This window comes from Tyto alba, unplaced genomic scaffold (assembly GCF_018691265.1).
Source record: "Tyto alba isolate M040663 unplaced genomic scaffold, T.alba_DEE_v4.0 Super-Scaffold_10, whole genome shotgun sequence".
In the NCBI taxonomy this organism is placed as follows: domain Eukaryota; kingdom Metazoa; phylum Chordata; class Aves; order Strigiformes; family Tytonidae; genus Tyto; species Tyto alba.
The window spans coordinates 7,496,020-7,514,925 of record NW_024881262.1 but is presented as its reverse complement, the minus strand read 5'-3'; the positions used below and the strand labels follow the sequence as shown (position 1 = coordinate 7,514,925).

The window sequence follows — 18,906 nt, the reverse complement described above, 5'->3', positions numbered from 1 at the left end:
TAAAAGAATTGAGAGAAAAGAGAGTAGATATTAACACAAATCTAATTGCAGAAACTGTCTGAATGCCAGCAGGGAAATTTATTTAGTCAAGGATGAAAAACAAGGTATCTCCCATTTCTTATAAGTGATCTTCATTAACTTTGTGAAAGCCAAACAAAGCTAATATGCAGGTAAGCATGCTGCACAAGACCCTTACCTCTTCTCCTCAGAAAATGCCACTTATAATGCAAGACTGAAGCTAGGGACACATAGGTAACAGTCACAATATCAAAAAGCTTCTATTTTGCTGAGCAGATGTGAACTATATGTAATCATACCGACCCTTAATCCAAACAATTCTACCGTAAACCAAAGTTGGCTGTGTCTGGTATCTAGGTTAACTAGATGACAACTTCTTGGCAAATTCTTCAAATAAATGAAAGAGTTCCTAGAAGATATTAGAGTCAATTTGTCTCACGAATGCTCACAGCTGTTCTCTGAAACTCAGAATTTTCCAGCTTTGACCTCTGATCTGAGAAAACAGTTTTACAGAAGCCTTATAGATCAACAGGATAGACATGCACTTGATGGTGATCACACCCCAGGTAGTCCTCATTAGCTGATGCTCTTCATATTGATCTCCCCTGTAAATGTATAATATGTAGTAGTTTCATAGGCAATAAAGCTGTCAATATCTGTCAGCTTTTACATCTCTTTGACCTCAGCATGTGGCAAATATTACTATCAGTTTTATCTGTTTTGTTCTGTTTGGTTTTAGTTTTCCAGTTGATGTGATTGCAACACCCAGCATGAGGTTCAAAGATGTGAACGAAAGCAGTCAAGGCATTTATACAACTCCTATCTAAGACATAAGTGATCATATTTTGCATAGTTCTCTTAAGAATACTAATGATTTACAGGACAACAATCAGTTCTCTCTCCAGTAAAGTAAGTCTACAATGATTTAAATGAAGTATCTCTCTAAAGCATGTTTTTATAAATCTTGTGGTCTTAAGTGCTTGTCAATTAGATGTCAGAGCCTACACAGAAGTCTAAAAATACTCACTTAAGCCCTTCTTCAAGCACTTGACATCGATCCATCTATTGTATATCTTCATGCTCAACACAGGTTAAAATAGTGCAGCTCACTGTGACATTGTAACTAGAGGCTCCTAAGCTGACAGAAATAATTTGTTATACTGCTTACAACTAATAAAACCCCTTTTTCTTTTGGGCAGTTTTTGAAAATAAAACTCTCATCTTTTCACCATGTGAACTCTCACTGTTCCTACCATCTCTTGTAGTCCTTAGACAAAGGTTTGAAGCTTACAAACATTCAAAACTAGAAGGAGAAAGAGGAAAGTCTGACTACATAAAAAAAGGACACTGCACCAGCATAGGCAGATGGCCTTTTTTGTTAAGTTTAGATATTGTGTGTTAAATGCATCTAAACCCATACTAACTTCTGAGAAGAACCAGCCTATTTGATCAAAGCAGCTCAAACTGGCAAGAGACAGCAGTCTCACCAAGTGCTACAAGCAGCCGCTGTTTCTGCTGGAGCGCCAGACAGCTCAGTCATGGTTTGATCCCCAGAATTCACTCCTCTGGGCTGATCTTTTTCCTCCAGTTTTAATTCCCTGCTTTCTCTCTCCTATGGCATTTCTTTGTTCTGCATTTCCACTTTGCTAACTCACTTCTAGCAAAACTTACCCCTCACAAAGTAATATCACAGGAAATAAAATAATGCTGTGGAACCAGCAATTCTTGTAAACCACATTGCCTTATCTATTAATAATCTTGGAGCTGTTTAGAGAGATGGAAGAAATAAGAAGAAACAATCCAGCCCATCCACCCATCCCAAGGCTGAATTTGTTCTGAAAGGCATTCTGTGGTATAGAAGCCATATTCAACCTACTCCAATCTTAGCTGTGCTTGCCATTGGAAAGTTTCTACACCATAAAGTTTTTAATTTGAAGATTTTTCTTTATTTCATGTTGCTCCAGAGTCTTTGCTATTCAATTCTTATCACTGTTGGTCTTATTTCCTTAGGCATAGGCACTCTGGCAATAAGATAATGGGTGTGAAAAGCTATCATTCTGGTCTATGCAATTAAAAAAAAAATAGTTATGAATACCATACATATATATAAAATAAATACTTTATCTTATGAAAAAGTTTCAGGCTTTGATAGTTAAGTGAATCTGAAGGATAGAAAAAACAACATTTTTTTTCTTACCTACTTTTGCTTCTCTCTTAGTCAACAGGGAAAACCAGATACCAGTAGACTGATTCATCCACTACTAAAATTACCCTTCTTACTAACTTCAGACAAGGTCTAGTCTACTTCCTTACACTAGGCACATAATATTGGTAGTTAAATTTAGGGAAGAAGAATTTCATTCTCATAACCTTCTACAGCCAGCCAAAAATCTACAACAAAACCACCACCCACAGTTATATCCAAACTATCAAGGCCTCCTACTATTCTTTAAGAATGGAGGTAAAGGGCCATTTCAAGTTATAAAATAGTAGAAAATTGGGTTTGATGCTCCACATCTGTAATTCATTCCCTTCTGCTATGGGAGGTGTTCATCTTTCTCAGGTGCAGTCAATAGAAATTTTGCCATTTACTGCAGCAGGGTCAGCAGGAGCTCAGCTTGGTGGAACAGCTGTAGCATAGGTAAAGGCACCATGACAAAGTCCACTTCAGAACAAAGGCCTTCATGTCTGTGCAGCCAGGAAAAATACATCAACACTTGTCTCAAGTGTGGTCATGAGAAATAGAAACTATTTATAGCCTCTTTAAGCATTTTAATCTAGCAAGTAGCAGAGTTTACAAGTCACTGCTTATTTCTGGAGACAAATGCTTGCCTTAGCTTGAGGTTGGCTTTCTTCTGTGAAATTGCACCCCCATCATCTTTCAAAGGGAAAAATTATCATCTGGCATGTGTGTGAGGATAATTCACTGATGGCTGTGAACTTCCTGGTACATGCTTGTCATTATTGACTGAAGGGATTCTTGTACCTGCCCACAAGCCACTGGTCTTGGCCATGGCTAGATGTTAGAGATATTAGAATAGGTGGATTTCCATTCACAACCCAAACAGAAATTCCCCTGTGGCTGGAAGTACATAAGTTAATAGAGCAGTGTAGTCTCTAGAGCTGTTCTGTACCTGAAGACTACTTTCATAGCAAAAGAGATTATCTGTGAATAGCCTTGGATGTGCAACTACAAGTAAAACAAGACAAAGCAAAATTCCAATCCGACTGAACAAGAAAACTGATAAAAATAAGTGAAGAAAACAGAATTTAAGTTATTTGAAATATTTGCATTTGTGTGAGACAATAGTAATGATGTGAGAAGGCATGAAGAAGAATAAAATTGCATTACAGAAACAGTTAAAAAAAAAAAAACAAAACTTAAAGAAAGTAAGACAAATAAAAAATAGATTGTAACTGAATGGATAGGGATAATATACTTTTTGAGTAAATAATGAATGAATATTTATGGAAAATTGATGAATGTTAAAGAAAAAATCATCACATGGTTTAACATGGGAATTTATACTAGCTGGCCAGGAATAATTGGGTTTGGCTATTACTTACGTTTTTTAGTGAAGGTCCACATTTCCACTTTCATGAAATTGCTCTAGGCTTACCTGTATGCAAATGAGAGCAAAATTTATTCATCTGCTTAACCATATTTCACCACTACATAGGAGTAACCTTGTGAAAAGTAGAAAAACAACACTGTACAACAATATCTTTATTATCAATCAGTAAAATATTGCATGATTTCTGAAAATGTATTTGGTGACAAACAATATATTATTTTTAGAACCTTTCATATAGTCTTAAGTGCTTTAGATTACTGCCAAAGTTGTTTCTACAAATTAATGGATGAAGTAGGTATATTGTACATCTCTTTCTCCCAAACTGCTTCCTACCAGAAAGTTCTGCCCCAGACCTCATTTTATTCCAGGGAAAATTTTTTTCAAGTATTTTGTATTGAATCTGTCTTGAAGTCACAAGTTTTCTTTATCTATCCTTCACATCCATGGGATACTGGGCCCTTCAAGTCCACTGGGCCACACTGACCCATTGATGAGACCCAGCTCACAACACCTGCTGAAAAATAAGGTGTATCAGCTGATTCAGCAGAAGCATGGTGATGCATCTTTTTGGGAAGAACCTATCTGCATTCGGCCACTGAGTGTGGATACCTGAGCATACACTCTCCTCTTTGCAGAAATACAGATGGATAAATAACTCAGGGAGGTCTGGAAACATCCAAAGGCTCTTAGAAGCCACGGTCATAGCTGTTTAACTTTTATATGGACCTCACAGGAATTTATACAGATTTCTGAACTGATCCTTCTTTCAGTAAACTCAACAGTGAAATTCTCATTAACTTCCACAGCAACTGAACAAAATTACTACATGCAAAATTTGCCTTTTTTTTTTTTTTTTTTTTTTTTTTTTTTAATAATGCAGTTAAAATGTTATCAGCTCACACAGTCTTTCACAAACCTCTTGTTAATTGAGCTCTGGTATTATCACTTCTGGTTGCCAGTATTATCAACTTCTGTTTGAAAAAAAGTTACTGGCTCTTACAGCTGTAAAGCAGAGAATCTGAATACTAACTGCTCAGCCCTGTAGACTGAAGAACTCCACATACATTATTTTTTTTAATGGCATCATTCTAAAGCTAAGCTCATAATTGCTGAATGACTGGTGTTGCTGACACTGAGAGGGGAGAATTCAGATGACAGAGAAAATCCATCTATTTCTGTCCTGAATTTACAGCAAGCGTATGGCTCCGTTGTCGGTTTCTTCCCTTCCAGAATGGAGCACAGCAGGACAGGCTTACAACTGCTGTAAAGTGTCTTGTGTCTTTGACATATAGGTCAACATATAGATCTGAGGATTGGACAGAACTGAATGTTCCTTTTTAAAAAGATTTTAACATAAAACTTACCATAGCGTGTTAAGGTTGCAAACTGTGGTACAAACCCTTTCTTTGTATCAGCAGAATTTCCAGGTTTTGTTTTTGTTTTGTTTTTTTTTTTTTTTTTTTTTTGTAGAAGCCTCTTTTTTTTCTGAATTTCGGACTTATATACCAATAACTATAAGGATATTTTAAAGCACATTTTAGTGTCTGATAGCACTCATAAATCAGGTAGTTATACTTGTAATAATTTCTGAGTGAGTGTTCATGTGCATGAGAAGATATGCAAAATTGGAGGGTGAGATGAGCCATGCTGAACATTAAAGGTCCGGAAGCAGATCGATAGCTGGTGTAAATTGTCAGGGCTTCATTGATTTCAATGGTCCTACGATAAATACTAATTCAGCTGGTGCTAAAAAAAATGTCATCAGCTGAGTATCTGGTCAATAACAGTGGAGAATGCAGAATGAGATATCGGTGTTACCTCCACTCTGAGCACTTGCATTTACATTTGAATTGACTCTGCAGGGTGTAAAAAGATAAAATTCCCTGTTTATTCACATTTTTTGGAATTCTCTGTTGGCTGAAGTAGAGCATGTGGGTATGCACAGGGAGAGAAAGATGTATATGCATATATTTATATATATAAAAGAAGGCATTTTTTTGTGACAAACAAATATACAGGTTTTACTGCTGTGATGGTACTTTTATCTTCAAATAAAAAAAAAAAAAAAGCATATCAACATACTGAATGAGAATTACTTGTACAAAGTTGTATGTCTATGAGGTTTTTCATTCATCCCAATAGCAGGGGAAACTAAACTCAGAATAGGCTTTAATCCACAATTTACATACAGTACTTAAATTTCTTTTAGAAACTAAAGCTTATTACAGAAATTATTGTTTCCTATGTGTATGAATTACTGAGAATTATAATATCAATAAAAAGAATGAAGCCAGGTTGCACATCAAAATCTACACTTTCTAGGTGATTCCCAACATTTTTTTCTAAATATTCTCTACCAGATAAAGTTCATTACCTTGTTCTAACCATTTCCCATTTCACAAAGTTAGTATTTTACTGAATCTGTAAATAAGAAATCAATTATACAATAGCATTAACAGAACCTGAGAGAAAAGGGACTTGGCGCATGGCTGGTGGTTAACACATTGATTCTGCTGCATAGTTCTCTTGAACACCTTATCAAATGCTGCTAATTTCTAGTCTGCATACAATTGTATTGATGTGCCAGAATTAAATCAAATTAGAATGTTTAGAGTAAAAGCCTGTTCTCCATGTTTCAAATTGTTCATACGTATTTGGAGGCCTCAGAAGGACATCTTAATCCTACAGTGTTATTATTTCAAATAGAAAAAGAGATTTTTAATGTTATTTGGAGAAAGTCCCTTAGCTTACAGACTCAAAAAAAAAAAAAAGCAGAACTGCTGCAACAGATATTTTGACAAGAGCTTTGAATGAAAAATAACAAAACCTCTGCAGGGAATTTCCCATTAATCTAATTTATTTGGGAGCACATTTTCACAATAATAATTAAATTATCTAATGTTCGCTTACATTAAAAAGCGATCATCTGTAACAACAGCTCATTAAAAGAAAAAAAAAAGGGGGGGAAAGGGGGGAAAGGCCAATATTTTCAACTAATAACACAGGATAAAACCCAACAACTTACAAACATCAAATGAATGCCATGATGTTTGACAGCTTCCTATGAGTCATCTGTTTCATCTCTTAGTGAAGTTGGCAACAGAAATTCCAGCATTTTCTGTGCAGTGGTGTCTTTAAAGCTGTAACGTATATTTGTTAGACCTTTATTCATCCTCATTTTCAGGATGTTTCGATAATCCAATAATTAAAGTCTTGTGACATAGGAATCCAGGTTTAGTACAGACAATGAAAACAATTCCATTTTCCCGTGGAACATTATATTCAGATAGTTCATTCATCCCTTTCAAGTCTTCTGTGGGTGGAGAATACCATGTATAACCAACTGAGATACCATTGAGCAAAATGCGTTTTTATCTGCTTTATTTCTCCTAGAAATGTCAGCACAGCACATTATATTGCCTGTAATTTTAATAGATAAATGAGACAATGATTCCACTGTTTGTTTTTTGTTTGTGTTTTTTTTTTTTTTTTTTCAAAATGGTAGAATACATTTTCTTAAAAAGGTCTGCAAACATATTTACAAAAGTGTGAAAGCAATAAATGCAGGCTTTTAATACTTTTACTGAACTTCCAAAGACTAATATCCCAATTTTCTTGGAAATCTGGTCCAAGGATGATACAAGAAATTAAGTATCACACTCAGTTTTGCTTTCTTGTAGGCTACTGTGGAAAACAAATCAAACAGATAAATATCTTAAAAAGAAAAAACTTATATTCCATGAAGCATAATGAAGATATTCCAAAACCATTTTCTACATATTTTTTTTGTTCAGCTTTATACCATATCTTGATCTTTCTTAATGTTGTGTTAAAACATGGGACACCATCTTACTTTTGGAAAGCCAGCTGCTGTAATGTGATCATAAAGTAGCCACTAAAGTATCATTCACAGTATCTGCATCACAGGAATGGACTTTTTCTCTTTTTAAACAGGAGTGATAAAATTTGTGTTGTTGCCTTCATCTTTCACATTTTAAATACTGTTGGCTGACAGAAATAAAGTGTAGTGTCATGCTTGGTTTACCTAAATCGTTTATTTTGTAACTAATAAAAGTAAACAATTACCAGATACTGTATATATAGAGATATATAGATATATGGCCACAAATAAACTATAGTAGAAAGTTATTTTGGTTTTGATAAAGTTAAGAAAAGCACATAAAATCATATTTCATGAATATCTTGTTTTATGGCCATCAATATTTTTGTATTTTTTTCTTTTGTTTCATCAACATAGCAAAATACAATCTTCCTATTAAACAATAATTATCAGATGGCAGACAATTCTTTTTATTGGTTTACATTGGCAGGTCACAGTCTAAAAGCACAACCACATCAGGCAGAAATTGCACACAGACCGCCCTGGATTTTGAAGACTAATTTTTATGCTTCTACTAAAAGAGCTTAATTTAAAACTGGGGACTGTAACAAGCACTAATTAAATACATGGATTTAGTTGGTTGGTTTTTTGTTTTTTGTTTTTTTTTTTTTTTAATAGCTAAATAAAATGATTGAAATTAGAATACTTTATTTTTCTTTCAGCTTCAGTTTTAGCATTTATGCTTGATGTTAGCAAACATGCTTTGAACTTCCTAGCAATCATTTATGAAAGTTCAATCACCCAAAAAAAAACCCAGGTGATTTTTTTCCCGTCACGGAATACTGCAGATTTATTTCAATTAGGCCCGTTCCTTGGCTTTTTTTAGTGTTGATATTTGCACTTTTAACTTATTCCTGAAAACTAGGGGAGATTTGTGTGTAATACTATGACATCATACAGTCACAATGTCAGTATTTCTGTAAGAAATGGTTGTATGTGGGACTGGCCCATAAATATGCAGTTGTATTAGTTGTAGAAGTCATGTTCATGTCTTCAAAAACCAGACTGGTCTTAAGATAGTACTCTTTATTTGAGACAGTTACCATTACTTCATTAAAAAATGACAAAACAGCAATAAACATTTTAGCTCTTTAATGAGCAAAGATCAGGTCTCTTATCATTGGAATAATATTCGTTATCCAGATTATCTTTATTTCACTCAGTGACCAGTATTATGGCCAAGAAGTACAAAGTAATTTTCCATCAAGTAGTATACAATTTTTCTGTGTAATAAGCTTTCATTCTTGAAAAAGAGTAACTGAAAAGAAATGTTTCTGTTACTGCAGTTAGTTTGTCAGAGAAAGTTCTTCGCATTATCTTACAAACTATCAAAATTGCTAGTAATTTGAAAAAATGTAAAAAAAAATCACATAACTTTAGTCTAATAGAAATATAGTACAGGTAAGAGAGAAAGTATTTATCAGGGATGTGCTCTTAAGTCCATCTCAATTATTTCTTTTATATAAATGTACATCTGATTACATATACAAACATTTTGAAAGGACTGTGGTATATAATTACTGGAAAGCAACAGGGGAATGAAAAATTTCTTGTGATTTTAGAACATTCATTTCAAATCACACAAACATACGTAGTATTCAGATTGTAAAAATTCCAGTTGTTGACTCTCTCCCCATTCTTACATACCCTCTTTTTCTATGCTGTTGCCATCTGGTCTAGAGAATTCATTTGAATGGCAAAGCTAATGTATAGCAAAAAGGGAATTAACTTTATATTAAAGTATCATAAGTAAACTTTGTAACATGCAACATGAGTTTAAAGAACAAACTGAAAGGTGTAATCAGAGCGGTAATATTGGGGCGTTTTTATATTGCAAAATATCATTGCAATTAAATTTTTGGACATACTTTACCTTACTAATTTGAACTAAATATATTGTAACTAAATCACAGTAAATTATAAATCCTTCATAAAAGGAGACTCCGTTAAAGTTATAGTTATGTTAAAGTTAGAAATTATTTAGGTGGAAAGGAAAAAGAACGTTAATAATATAGATTTTTTTGTCTGGGATTCATATCAATGAGGGTTCACCACTGTATAACTAGAATGCCATAAATACCTTTAAGAATTGTTGCAACTCCCTCTATTTCTGAAGCTACCATGAAATATTTTACTGTAATTACTTTTGCCCCTTTAAAAAACTTCTTTAGGTTGTGCCAATTGATGGAGAAAGCTTCTATTAAAAACTCCAATGGGATGAGAAGAATTTTAATTACGGCTTAATCAGCAGCACAGCCACCAAGCATATAAATTATCATGCACATCGTGCTAAAAATATCCAGTTTCCTTTATTCCCACAACTTTTATACTGACAGCACTTATGTGATAATGTTGTACCTGCCAGGCTGTAAAACTTCTTTGACTGGCAGATTTCAGCATGAGCCCCTTTCTAAGGCCTTAACAGCATTGGTGCATTGTGTACTTATTCAAATATGTAAATATGGTCTACACAAGAAAACAGGTCCAAATAAAAATTGGTGAAAATTATCTGACATTCCATTAGTGTGTCCCTTGTGCATATTTATAGGTTTTAAAAATTTTCAGTCATAGTTCTTTCCTGTTTGTGTTGCACATGCCTAATTCCATTATGTAACTTAAATCTTCAAAAAATTAATACTTGAATGTGAATGAAAAAGTATCATTCAGGACAACTGCTTCGAGCAATTGCAAACAGTTGGGTTTTTTGTTTTTTTCTTTTGTTTGTTTTGTTTGTTTGTTTCTTAAGTTCATTTGATATATGTACAATTCATTTTTTTCAAAACCCCAAAAGTTCTTGATATGTATATTCACATAATATTCCTCCATATTTAAATAGTAAGAGTCTTGTAGGTTGAAAGCCAAGTAATCTTCAGTAATATCACCTACTGTAATCCATCAAAAAATAAAGTTTGTTTCATCTTGTCTGGCTATACCCTGGTTGTTGAGTGTGAATGGGGGTGGGGATGAGGATGGGGCAGAGTATTGTTCTGTCCTCCGGTAAATGTATTGAATGTGTGTAGGGGTTGAATCCCTGGTATAGTGTTGGGGATCATTGTGATGGTGTTGGGTGTCATTAAGGGAATATCATCAGGAGACCTTCTCATAGCTAGCGTGTAGTCTGGGGGACAGGCGGTCCTAAGAACCACCTCATGTGGATGGATGGACTCACATTCATGATCCAAGTCAGTGTGCTTCATTTGGAGGGACATTATCTCCTCTTCTTGTGCATGGGTAAGATCATTGGTAGTAGTACGTTGTGGGCTACATCTCCTGTGAACATCATGTCTCCGCTTGTCTTTTTTGTAGTACAATGCTGCAAAGGCCAAAATGTTCAGGAACAGCAAAGATGCACCAACTGCAATAGTAACACTCAATTCTGTTGAATAGTCCCTTTGATCCACTGAAAATGGGCTTGGTTGTTGTTTGGGATCATCTTGTTTGGCTGTAGGAAAGGCTGAAGTAACAGAAACAGAATTTTTCCTTGTTGGTCTGAAAGTATTATCAGTTGATGGCACTTTAGTTGTGGTAGAGGTATACTGTGAAATGTCGTTAAGATTGTGCAGATGAGGTACCAGTTCCAACCAAAGGTTCACTTTATTGGCCCTGTAATGTTCTTTAACTCGTGGTTTTAATCCAATGTGAAGATACAGTTGGTCTTTCTGAGAATATCTGGTCCATGCTACTTCCTCAAAACGATTTGGTTTTGTATGGATGAATTTTGTATCTTGCGGCACTGGTTGATTTGGGTCACTAAAAAAAAAAAAACCTCCAATGTTATAAAGTATTTCAAAAATAATTATAAAATTAACATAATTAAGATTTTATACTTAGTGTTTAAGTCTGCCGTTGGACAAAGCAAAATGCTATTTCTTAAAACTAGAGGCCTTAATAATCTTGATTAGAAACAGCATTATGCAAATGAACCCTTCTTTTACATAGACTTCAGCGACTTTCCTAGTTCCCCAAAATGCTAGTATCTCTCACAATAAAATCTTTTGCTGCTGAGGACAGATTGCCAGGAGTGTGATAATGCGGACAAATGTCTATGAGAGACCCATGTAAGAGGACATTAAGCTTTGCTTTTCTTTTTTTCAGTAACATAAAGCTCATAAAGCTCAGCATTTCAATTCGTATGCTGTACCTGTGGCCTTCCAGGGGTGAAATACCATGGCAGGGCATAACTTTGTATAACACCAAGTGACTTAGACTCCAATGGTTGAAGGTAGAAAAGTGCTTTGAATTCCCAGTGAAAGAAAAACTAATGAAAATGACAAAACTTTTGAAATTTAAAGTCACATATTTTATGGTCAGAAGTGTAAATTTAAAACAAAATACATTATTAAAATAGACTGTATTATATTTGTTGCAATTTTTAAGTAATTTTCTGTCTCATGGAATTAAAATATCAGTGCTGGGGTAAAGTCAGTTACTAATGTAACCATTTTTAACTACACACATACGTTAAGTGCTTAGTTTTGCACTTTCCTGGGGATACCTTAATTATTTTTGCGTGCAAAGTTGTTTTTTGGGTTTTTTGTTTTTAATTTCCTCACACAGAATGTTTGCAAAGATATCTTTTCCCTCTTTTTGCTATAATGTGTAAGTCAGCTGAGGGACATTACAATGGACATTACAATAAACATAAATATCCACCCCAATTCTTAATCTCTTATTCATCCTACAAGTACATAGGCACTCCCGAGGGAGATAATTAAGGGAAAGCACTGCATCATTATATCCTGAGTCTGTATACAAGACTATTTATTATCTGGCACTCACCCAGTTTTTGCGAAGTTTGTCCAGTACGTCATCACAACCGCACTTAGCATGACGTCATTTTTGGAGAAATTACACGGAAATAACTCAGTAGGACCAATCATAGGGATTCCTAGTACATAAGGAACCTCATCTCCATGGGCCGCATCTGCCCATGCCGGTACCTGATCTGTCTGGCAATGATGGTAGAAGGCATAGAAATATGTAGGTGATCCAAAATTTGAGTGAAGATCTGCTGTAGCCACTGCTGGTGCAACCCACTGGTGATCAGTAAACAAAGCCAGCAGTGTTTTCCTTCTGGTCTCAGGATTGTGTCGATCTGCCCAGTCCGTGTACATAAATTTAATAGTTTCCCTCAATATATCTTTGCCTTCAGGGTATCCATATAAGTTATCAACAAAATTAGAAACTGCAAAGTCAAAATCACTAGCTGATATGCCATCTTCACTATCCACAATATTTTCAACAAATTTTAACCCTTCCCCTTGGTTAACTCCCAACATGATGTCATAATTGAGGAATTCTCCTTGCTCCATCAGTATCTGAGGATCGTCTGGTATCACATCGCCATCAATTACTGGTCCAAAGGCTATATGGTATCTTGCTGGTTGAATGTCCTGGTCAACAAGTTCTCTATAAGGCTTCTTCTGTAGACATTCTACCAATTCTACAGTGTCTGACATGTTGCAACCAACTTTTGTAGCCAACATCCTGGCATATTTTGCAGGCTGAAAACTAACTGCCCAGCTGGAGAGAGCTGTTCCGCTTTGAGCTATTGCTCTTTGAAAAAGTCCTGTGGGGAGAAATATTTAAGAACTACTGAAGTGACCTTGAAACAGCTACAAACTTGAAAGATTCAAAGGAGTTCTTTGAAACAACAGAAAATTTTAACAGAAGAGATACCTGAATCTTAATAGTACTTAAATACACAAGATGGTGAGATCTGACTGCCATTGTACCTACAGGCAATGTATACAAAATAAATGCAATATGTGCAGAAATTGAAGCAAATGATTCTACCTCAATGCAGTCCATCTTAGGAACAGATTTTCAAAAGAAACTCAGGAAGAAAAAGAAGTGGTGTTACCTTACATAGGGTAACACTATTAGCTTGAAATAAATTCCTAAAGTTAAAGCAATTTATAGTTGGAGGAAAAGCCAACAAGTCTCTGAAATGGAATGAATTTCTGGATATTGTTCAAGCCATCAGCAGCATGTGTGCATAGAACTATGTGTTAAATGAACCTAATGTACTGCTTTTTTATGTTTTGTTTGGGATTAAACTTCGTTTGAGAGGTGCAGTTTTGAATTGTGTATCATAGCAAAGTTTATATTCTGGAGTAATAGATGAGAAGCTACTAGGCAGCTATTAAATTTATAAGTGTCTAAGAGTCAAGATCCTTTCTTGTAAGGCATTTTTTTAATGATGGTTTATAGTGATCACACATTAAAAAGGTAATAATATATTTTACATTATTTAGCTTTGTAATACAGATATTTAAACATATGTTCAAGTATTCATTTAGGGGAGAGAGAGAGTATGCACTGCATATAAACTTATAGCAAATCCCAAAGTCTTCAGTGCAATTAATTTGAATTTATGCTGATTTAATGAGCACTCTGGACCAGGAATTCTACTCATATAAATAACAAAATATGTTTAAATTGACTTTTTCCTCTCCCTTCTGTAAGCATTTTCAAGCGTATTATGGATGAAAGCCTTACCACCTTGTAGTCAATGAATCAATCCAATATTTTTGCTATTGACTTTAATGCAATCAAAACTCCACCCTTGTTCCAATACTTCTTGTGCTCTCTTTGTCTTGGGGCTTTCTTTGTCTTTTCCTGCTTCCTTTGAGGTGGGTAGTTTGGGTTCTGAAAGAGATTTTGAGTCCGAACCTTGTGCAAGATAATGCTCATCTGTAATGTCAGAAACTTATACTATATTTAGGTAACTGTGACCTTTCTGGGATTTTTGAATTTTCATGGAAGTTCCTCCAGTTAATTTCAGACAAAAGAAAGAAAAATATCTTTTGCACTAATTACTGGAAAATATTTTATACTGGACCATACCTACCTCCTATAGCTCACTGTGGGTAATACAAAATGGTCCATAGCATACATAAGCTATGCTGATTTAAGATATATGGGTCAAAATTTGGTTTTACTTACACTGATAGGCACCTGGAGTAATTCCACTGACTTTGCTAAAGTTGTTCAGGGACTGGAAGTGACATCTGGCCTCACTCACTTAATTTTGCTAAGGATGTATCTTTGGTCCAATGCTTGATGAATAGCAGGATACTCCCACTAAAGGAACTAGAGTTAAGGTTCTCAGCTTACCTCAGAATTTTCTTCCAATGTGAAAGATGTCTCTTACTTTGATAAGTAACATATTTCTATTGATAAAAAACTTCCATAGCCTCTAAATCAAGTCAGAAACATGCCTTTACAGCCTCTGTTGCAGTACCAGACCCTGTATACTCAGAAGTTAGTTGGAATCATTTGCTGGCAGGGAACATTTTACAAGCTTCTGAGGAATTTAAAATCATTCTACACTGTATTAGGTCCAGACCAAGAGTCTTAAAATCAGATAGGTGTAGGGACTGAAATATGTAAACTCAAGCCTCTCCTTAAATTTATGAGAAGTCATATCCAAGATATTATTTCCTTGTAAGATATGAGTAAAAAATATGAAAGAACTTGAGCTATAAAACAGGTAAAAATATATTTGCATGTTTACAAGGTCAGATATTGAGCTAGTATAAATCAACTCAAAGTCAGTAGAATTACCGCAGAGGATCCAGGCATTGTAATAAATGTAACTAAATGACAAAACTGAATTTTTACAAAGATGCATTTCATGATAGTTCATAATGTTTCTTTTTTGCATATTGTGTAAATCCATTTTTATTACTTTATTAAACATCTCTGAACAAGGACAGAAAGTGTAAGCTACGTATTAAGAAAACGCTGATATAAACACTATGGCTTGCTAAGTGCTACATAAACATTAAATATTGGATTAAGTAGAAGTGGTCAAGTCCTCTGGCCATAAAGTTATCTTAGGAAATTAAACTAAACATCCCTCCTTCTACTGAAGAATGCTTACAGAAATATTTTTCCTCTCAAACCATTTGGTGAAAAATGAACAACAGCATGAAAAAATATTTTAATTCTGCCACATAATCCTGGCAGACATTGGTACCACACAGGATGGAAAACTACATTTTTATCTGCTAATGTATATGATTATTATATCTTATGGGCTTCAGACTGATGGAAATACTTAAACGTTCAATGGACCATATAATTTTGTGACTCCTATTCAAAGTCTCACCAAAGCAAATAATAATAATTTGCATATACTCATCTACATTTTCAGAGCATTTTCTAAAGATAGGTGCTGTTCTGCCCAGTTGCAGATGGACTGCTGTGAACAGCACCATCTTGAATTGGCTGAATGCTTCCTCTCAGCTACCAAGGGATCTTTTCAAAGGGAAATGAAGGAAGCAAAGAGAGCATCTGAATTTACAGCTTGTGAAAGAGACTGGTTAATAATGTGAAACAAAAGTTTTTTTGAAAATGTTAAGATATTTGAAAATGTTTGAAAACTTGAAATAACTGTTCTTATTTGAAGCTGCACAAATTTTATTTCAATACTTTTTTTTTTTTTTTTTTTCCCCTTTAATGGCGGGTCTAACCATCCCCAAATGAAAGATAACATACATGGGGGAGTGGCACATTGTTCTCATTCTAAATTTCAGTAAATCAAGCAATAAATAAAGAAATCATCAAAAATTTACTTTTACAATGGGATTTTACGTATACATCCATAAGCCCTTTCCATTCCCTTCCTGAATCTTTTGATTTGCTACGCTGGCAAATTACTACATCAGTTTCCCCAAACAAATTCTGCTCCTGGCAGAATTCTGGCCATGTGTTATAATATGACAGGGTAAAATTTGATGATAAGAGGCAACACAAGACTGTTCAGATATTGTAAATGTGGCATTTCACATTAATGTCATGTTATATCAAGAAATTCAAGATTAATATCAAGTTAGGGGAGGAAAAAACAAGTCTCCTCATTCAACTCCTCTATGACAAAAGTTATTTTTGTGAGTTCTGATGAAAAAAAGATGGTTCAGTGTGGCCCTCAGATTAGAGTGTAATGAGGTAATGCTTACATCTTGTTCTTACAGGCCAGTTTCTAAATATGTCCTATTTAACTAAGGTAGTTATGGGAAAAAAGATTACATTAAAAATCAAATTGAGGAAATAGACTAAAATTTAAACCACAGCTTATTTTCCACTAGTCTTTTCTTGTCTACATTTTTCTCTCATTTAAATAGTGTAAAAACTTGATCTAAAGAATCTATCACTTCTCTTGACCTCAGTGGGCTCTGCATCGTGACTTTGGGTAAATGCAGATCATTTAATGCCAGTGGAATTATTTTTTTTTATGACTGGCCAATTAGGCCCCCATGGAGATACAGCAGTATAAATTAGTGGAAGATTATACGTACAGGGCACAGTGTGGTGTCCCTGGTAAAACTAAACAATACAGATAAAAATGTGAGAAAACAGTGAGAAAAAAAGTAACGTGATCAATAAGCAATAGCCATGCAAATGAGAGAAACTGTGTGGAATTGTGGTGCAAAAATCATAAGAAAAAAAACTGGGTGCCTCAAACAGCATGTTTTTAGTTTCCTGATGTCTGCCTCAACTAGAGAGAAAACGTGTTAGTTATGGAATAGGAAAAAACATATAGAAGAAAATCTATTTGCAACTTGGATGCTTTGACAATTTTGGATCATGCATGCAAAACATTCAACCATTCTTTTATTAGATGACAGCAAGTGAAGTTCATGCAGTTTCAGACAAAAGATTTCTGAACTAGGTACTTGTTTCCTTCACACAAAATAATAGTTTTAAGCATTTCAGTTGTTAGCCTGAAAAGAGAAACTGTGTCATTTTAGTTTTATTTAAATTCTGCTCCTCATGAGAAACTAAATATGCCTTTCATGACTGTCTGAATATGGATGACCTCATCTACTGTGAGCATGACTGACTGGTTTTTCAAAAAGGACACCCTTAGGTAGGAAAGGAAAGAGACAAAAACGATGCACTGAGAAAATGCTGTTCAGCAGTCTGCTATAAAGTGTTTCTACAAAGCTCCATAAGAAAAAGAAGAAAGTGACCCAAAATTTAAACATGCAGAGGAGAGCTGAGTGAGAAGGTGGCTTATACAGCCTTTAAAAAGTTTGCTTAATACTGAGCTGAACTCAACAGTTCATAGGAACAAAGAGAATATACAGAGCATCACATAGTACTAATGGCGGTGGCATGCAGACACCAAAATTGTCAAAATTTGCAACCTGCATAATACCTTTGGTTGAATTGCTCCAACGGTTACCTTCAGAATAATGGGATAAAGTCAACAGATTGACGCATGAACCGCCTGCACCAGATCCAAAAACAGTTATTCTTAATGGGTCACCACCAAAGAACCCAATATTTTCACTAGTCCATCGCAAAGCTTGAATTAGATCAAGGAGGCCATAGTTTCCTTTTGCTGCTTGGTCCCCAGTGCTCAAAAATCCTGTAAATGTAAATGAAAAAATAAATGATTAGCAAGTGCTCTTCTGAGTAATCCTTTTGCAATCTTCTAAGTAAGATTTCAAAAGTATATACCATTAAATATTATGCAAATACATGATTTTCTATGTTCACTGGACAACAATTTGCAATTTTGTAGTTTTCCTGAAATAAATTATTTAGTATTCGCTCTTTTGACCATGATATATTAATGAAGAGAAGATGAAGATATACCCTAGGAAAAAGACTCATCTAAGTTTTAACAGGTCACAGCATACTACTCTCAAAGACTTTGTGTTGATTGTACTAAGTTTATTTATAAGTGATTTGGTCAACTGTGAACTGCACTTCTGTACTTAGATGAGCTTTGCACATGCCTGAGACGCAACAGTTATGCTTCTCTGTAGACTGTTCTTGGTTGTGTCCTGGCAACACACTATCTTTTCCATTTTTCTCCCCCCAAAAATGCAGTTTATGTCACAGGACAAGCCAAGTTGAATTATGCGAGCAGCTCTCAGATCCCTGGGCTCCATCCCATAGTCATTAACCTGAGTTAATTGAATCTACATTAAATGGATAAGGACAATTTAAGCTGTTTCCATGACCCCTAACATCAAAAAGAATTACTTCCTTTTAGTCATATTGGAAGAAAAACAATGGAACCTGTCAGGTGCAGGAACAACTGCTTCATGCTTTACTCCCAGCAGTGCCCTTGTGTTTAGTATTGCTGTTACTCTAGTCATTAGAGCCCACTGACTCCAAAAGGTGGACAATAAAAACTTTGCAGAAAGCCTCTGTTGATAAAAGACACTGCTTTGCTTTTGGATTCCAAGGCATTTCCAATTTTCTCAGCTTAATAAACAAATGTTTAAATAATACGAGCATTATGAAGTAGCCCAACACCTCCATTTGCATATCAAAATGATTTAATGCTCACTAAATCGACAGTGTAACTGTTTTTCAGTACATGCTTTGTAGAGAAATGCAACCCTTACAACAATTATTTCCACATTAATTAGATATTAGTAGGTCTTC

At 34.9% G+C, this 18,906-nt stretch overlaps 1 protein-coding gene across 7 annotated transcripts in view; it reads right to left on the bottom strand.

The window, feature by feature from the left end:
- Positions 1-8,571: 8,571 nt before the first annotated feature.
- NLGN1 (neuroligin 1) overlaps positions 8,572-18,906 on the bottom strand; it is a 394,750-nt gene continuing 384,415 nt past the window's right edge. For 5 of the 7 annotated variants that reach the window (XM_042798898.1, XM_033006418.2, XM_033006417.2 and 2 more), the window contains 3 exons: positions 17,663-17,875; positions 12,274-13,063; positions 8,572-11,244 (listed from right to left, as the gene is read on the bottom strand). In XM_042798898.1, the coding sequence (XP_042654832.1) occupies positions 10,422-11,244; positions 12,274-13,063; positions 17,663-17,875 (1,826 nt within the window). In that variant the 3' untranslated portion in view covers positions 8,572-10,421. The remainder of the gene's footprint in view (positions 11,245-12,273; positions 13,064-17,662; positions 17,876-18,906) is intronic. The other 2 variants (XM_033006419.2, XM_033006421.2) reach the window with 1 other exon arrangement.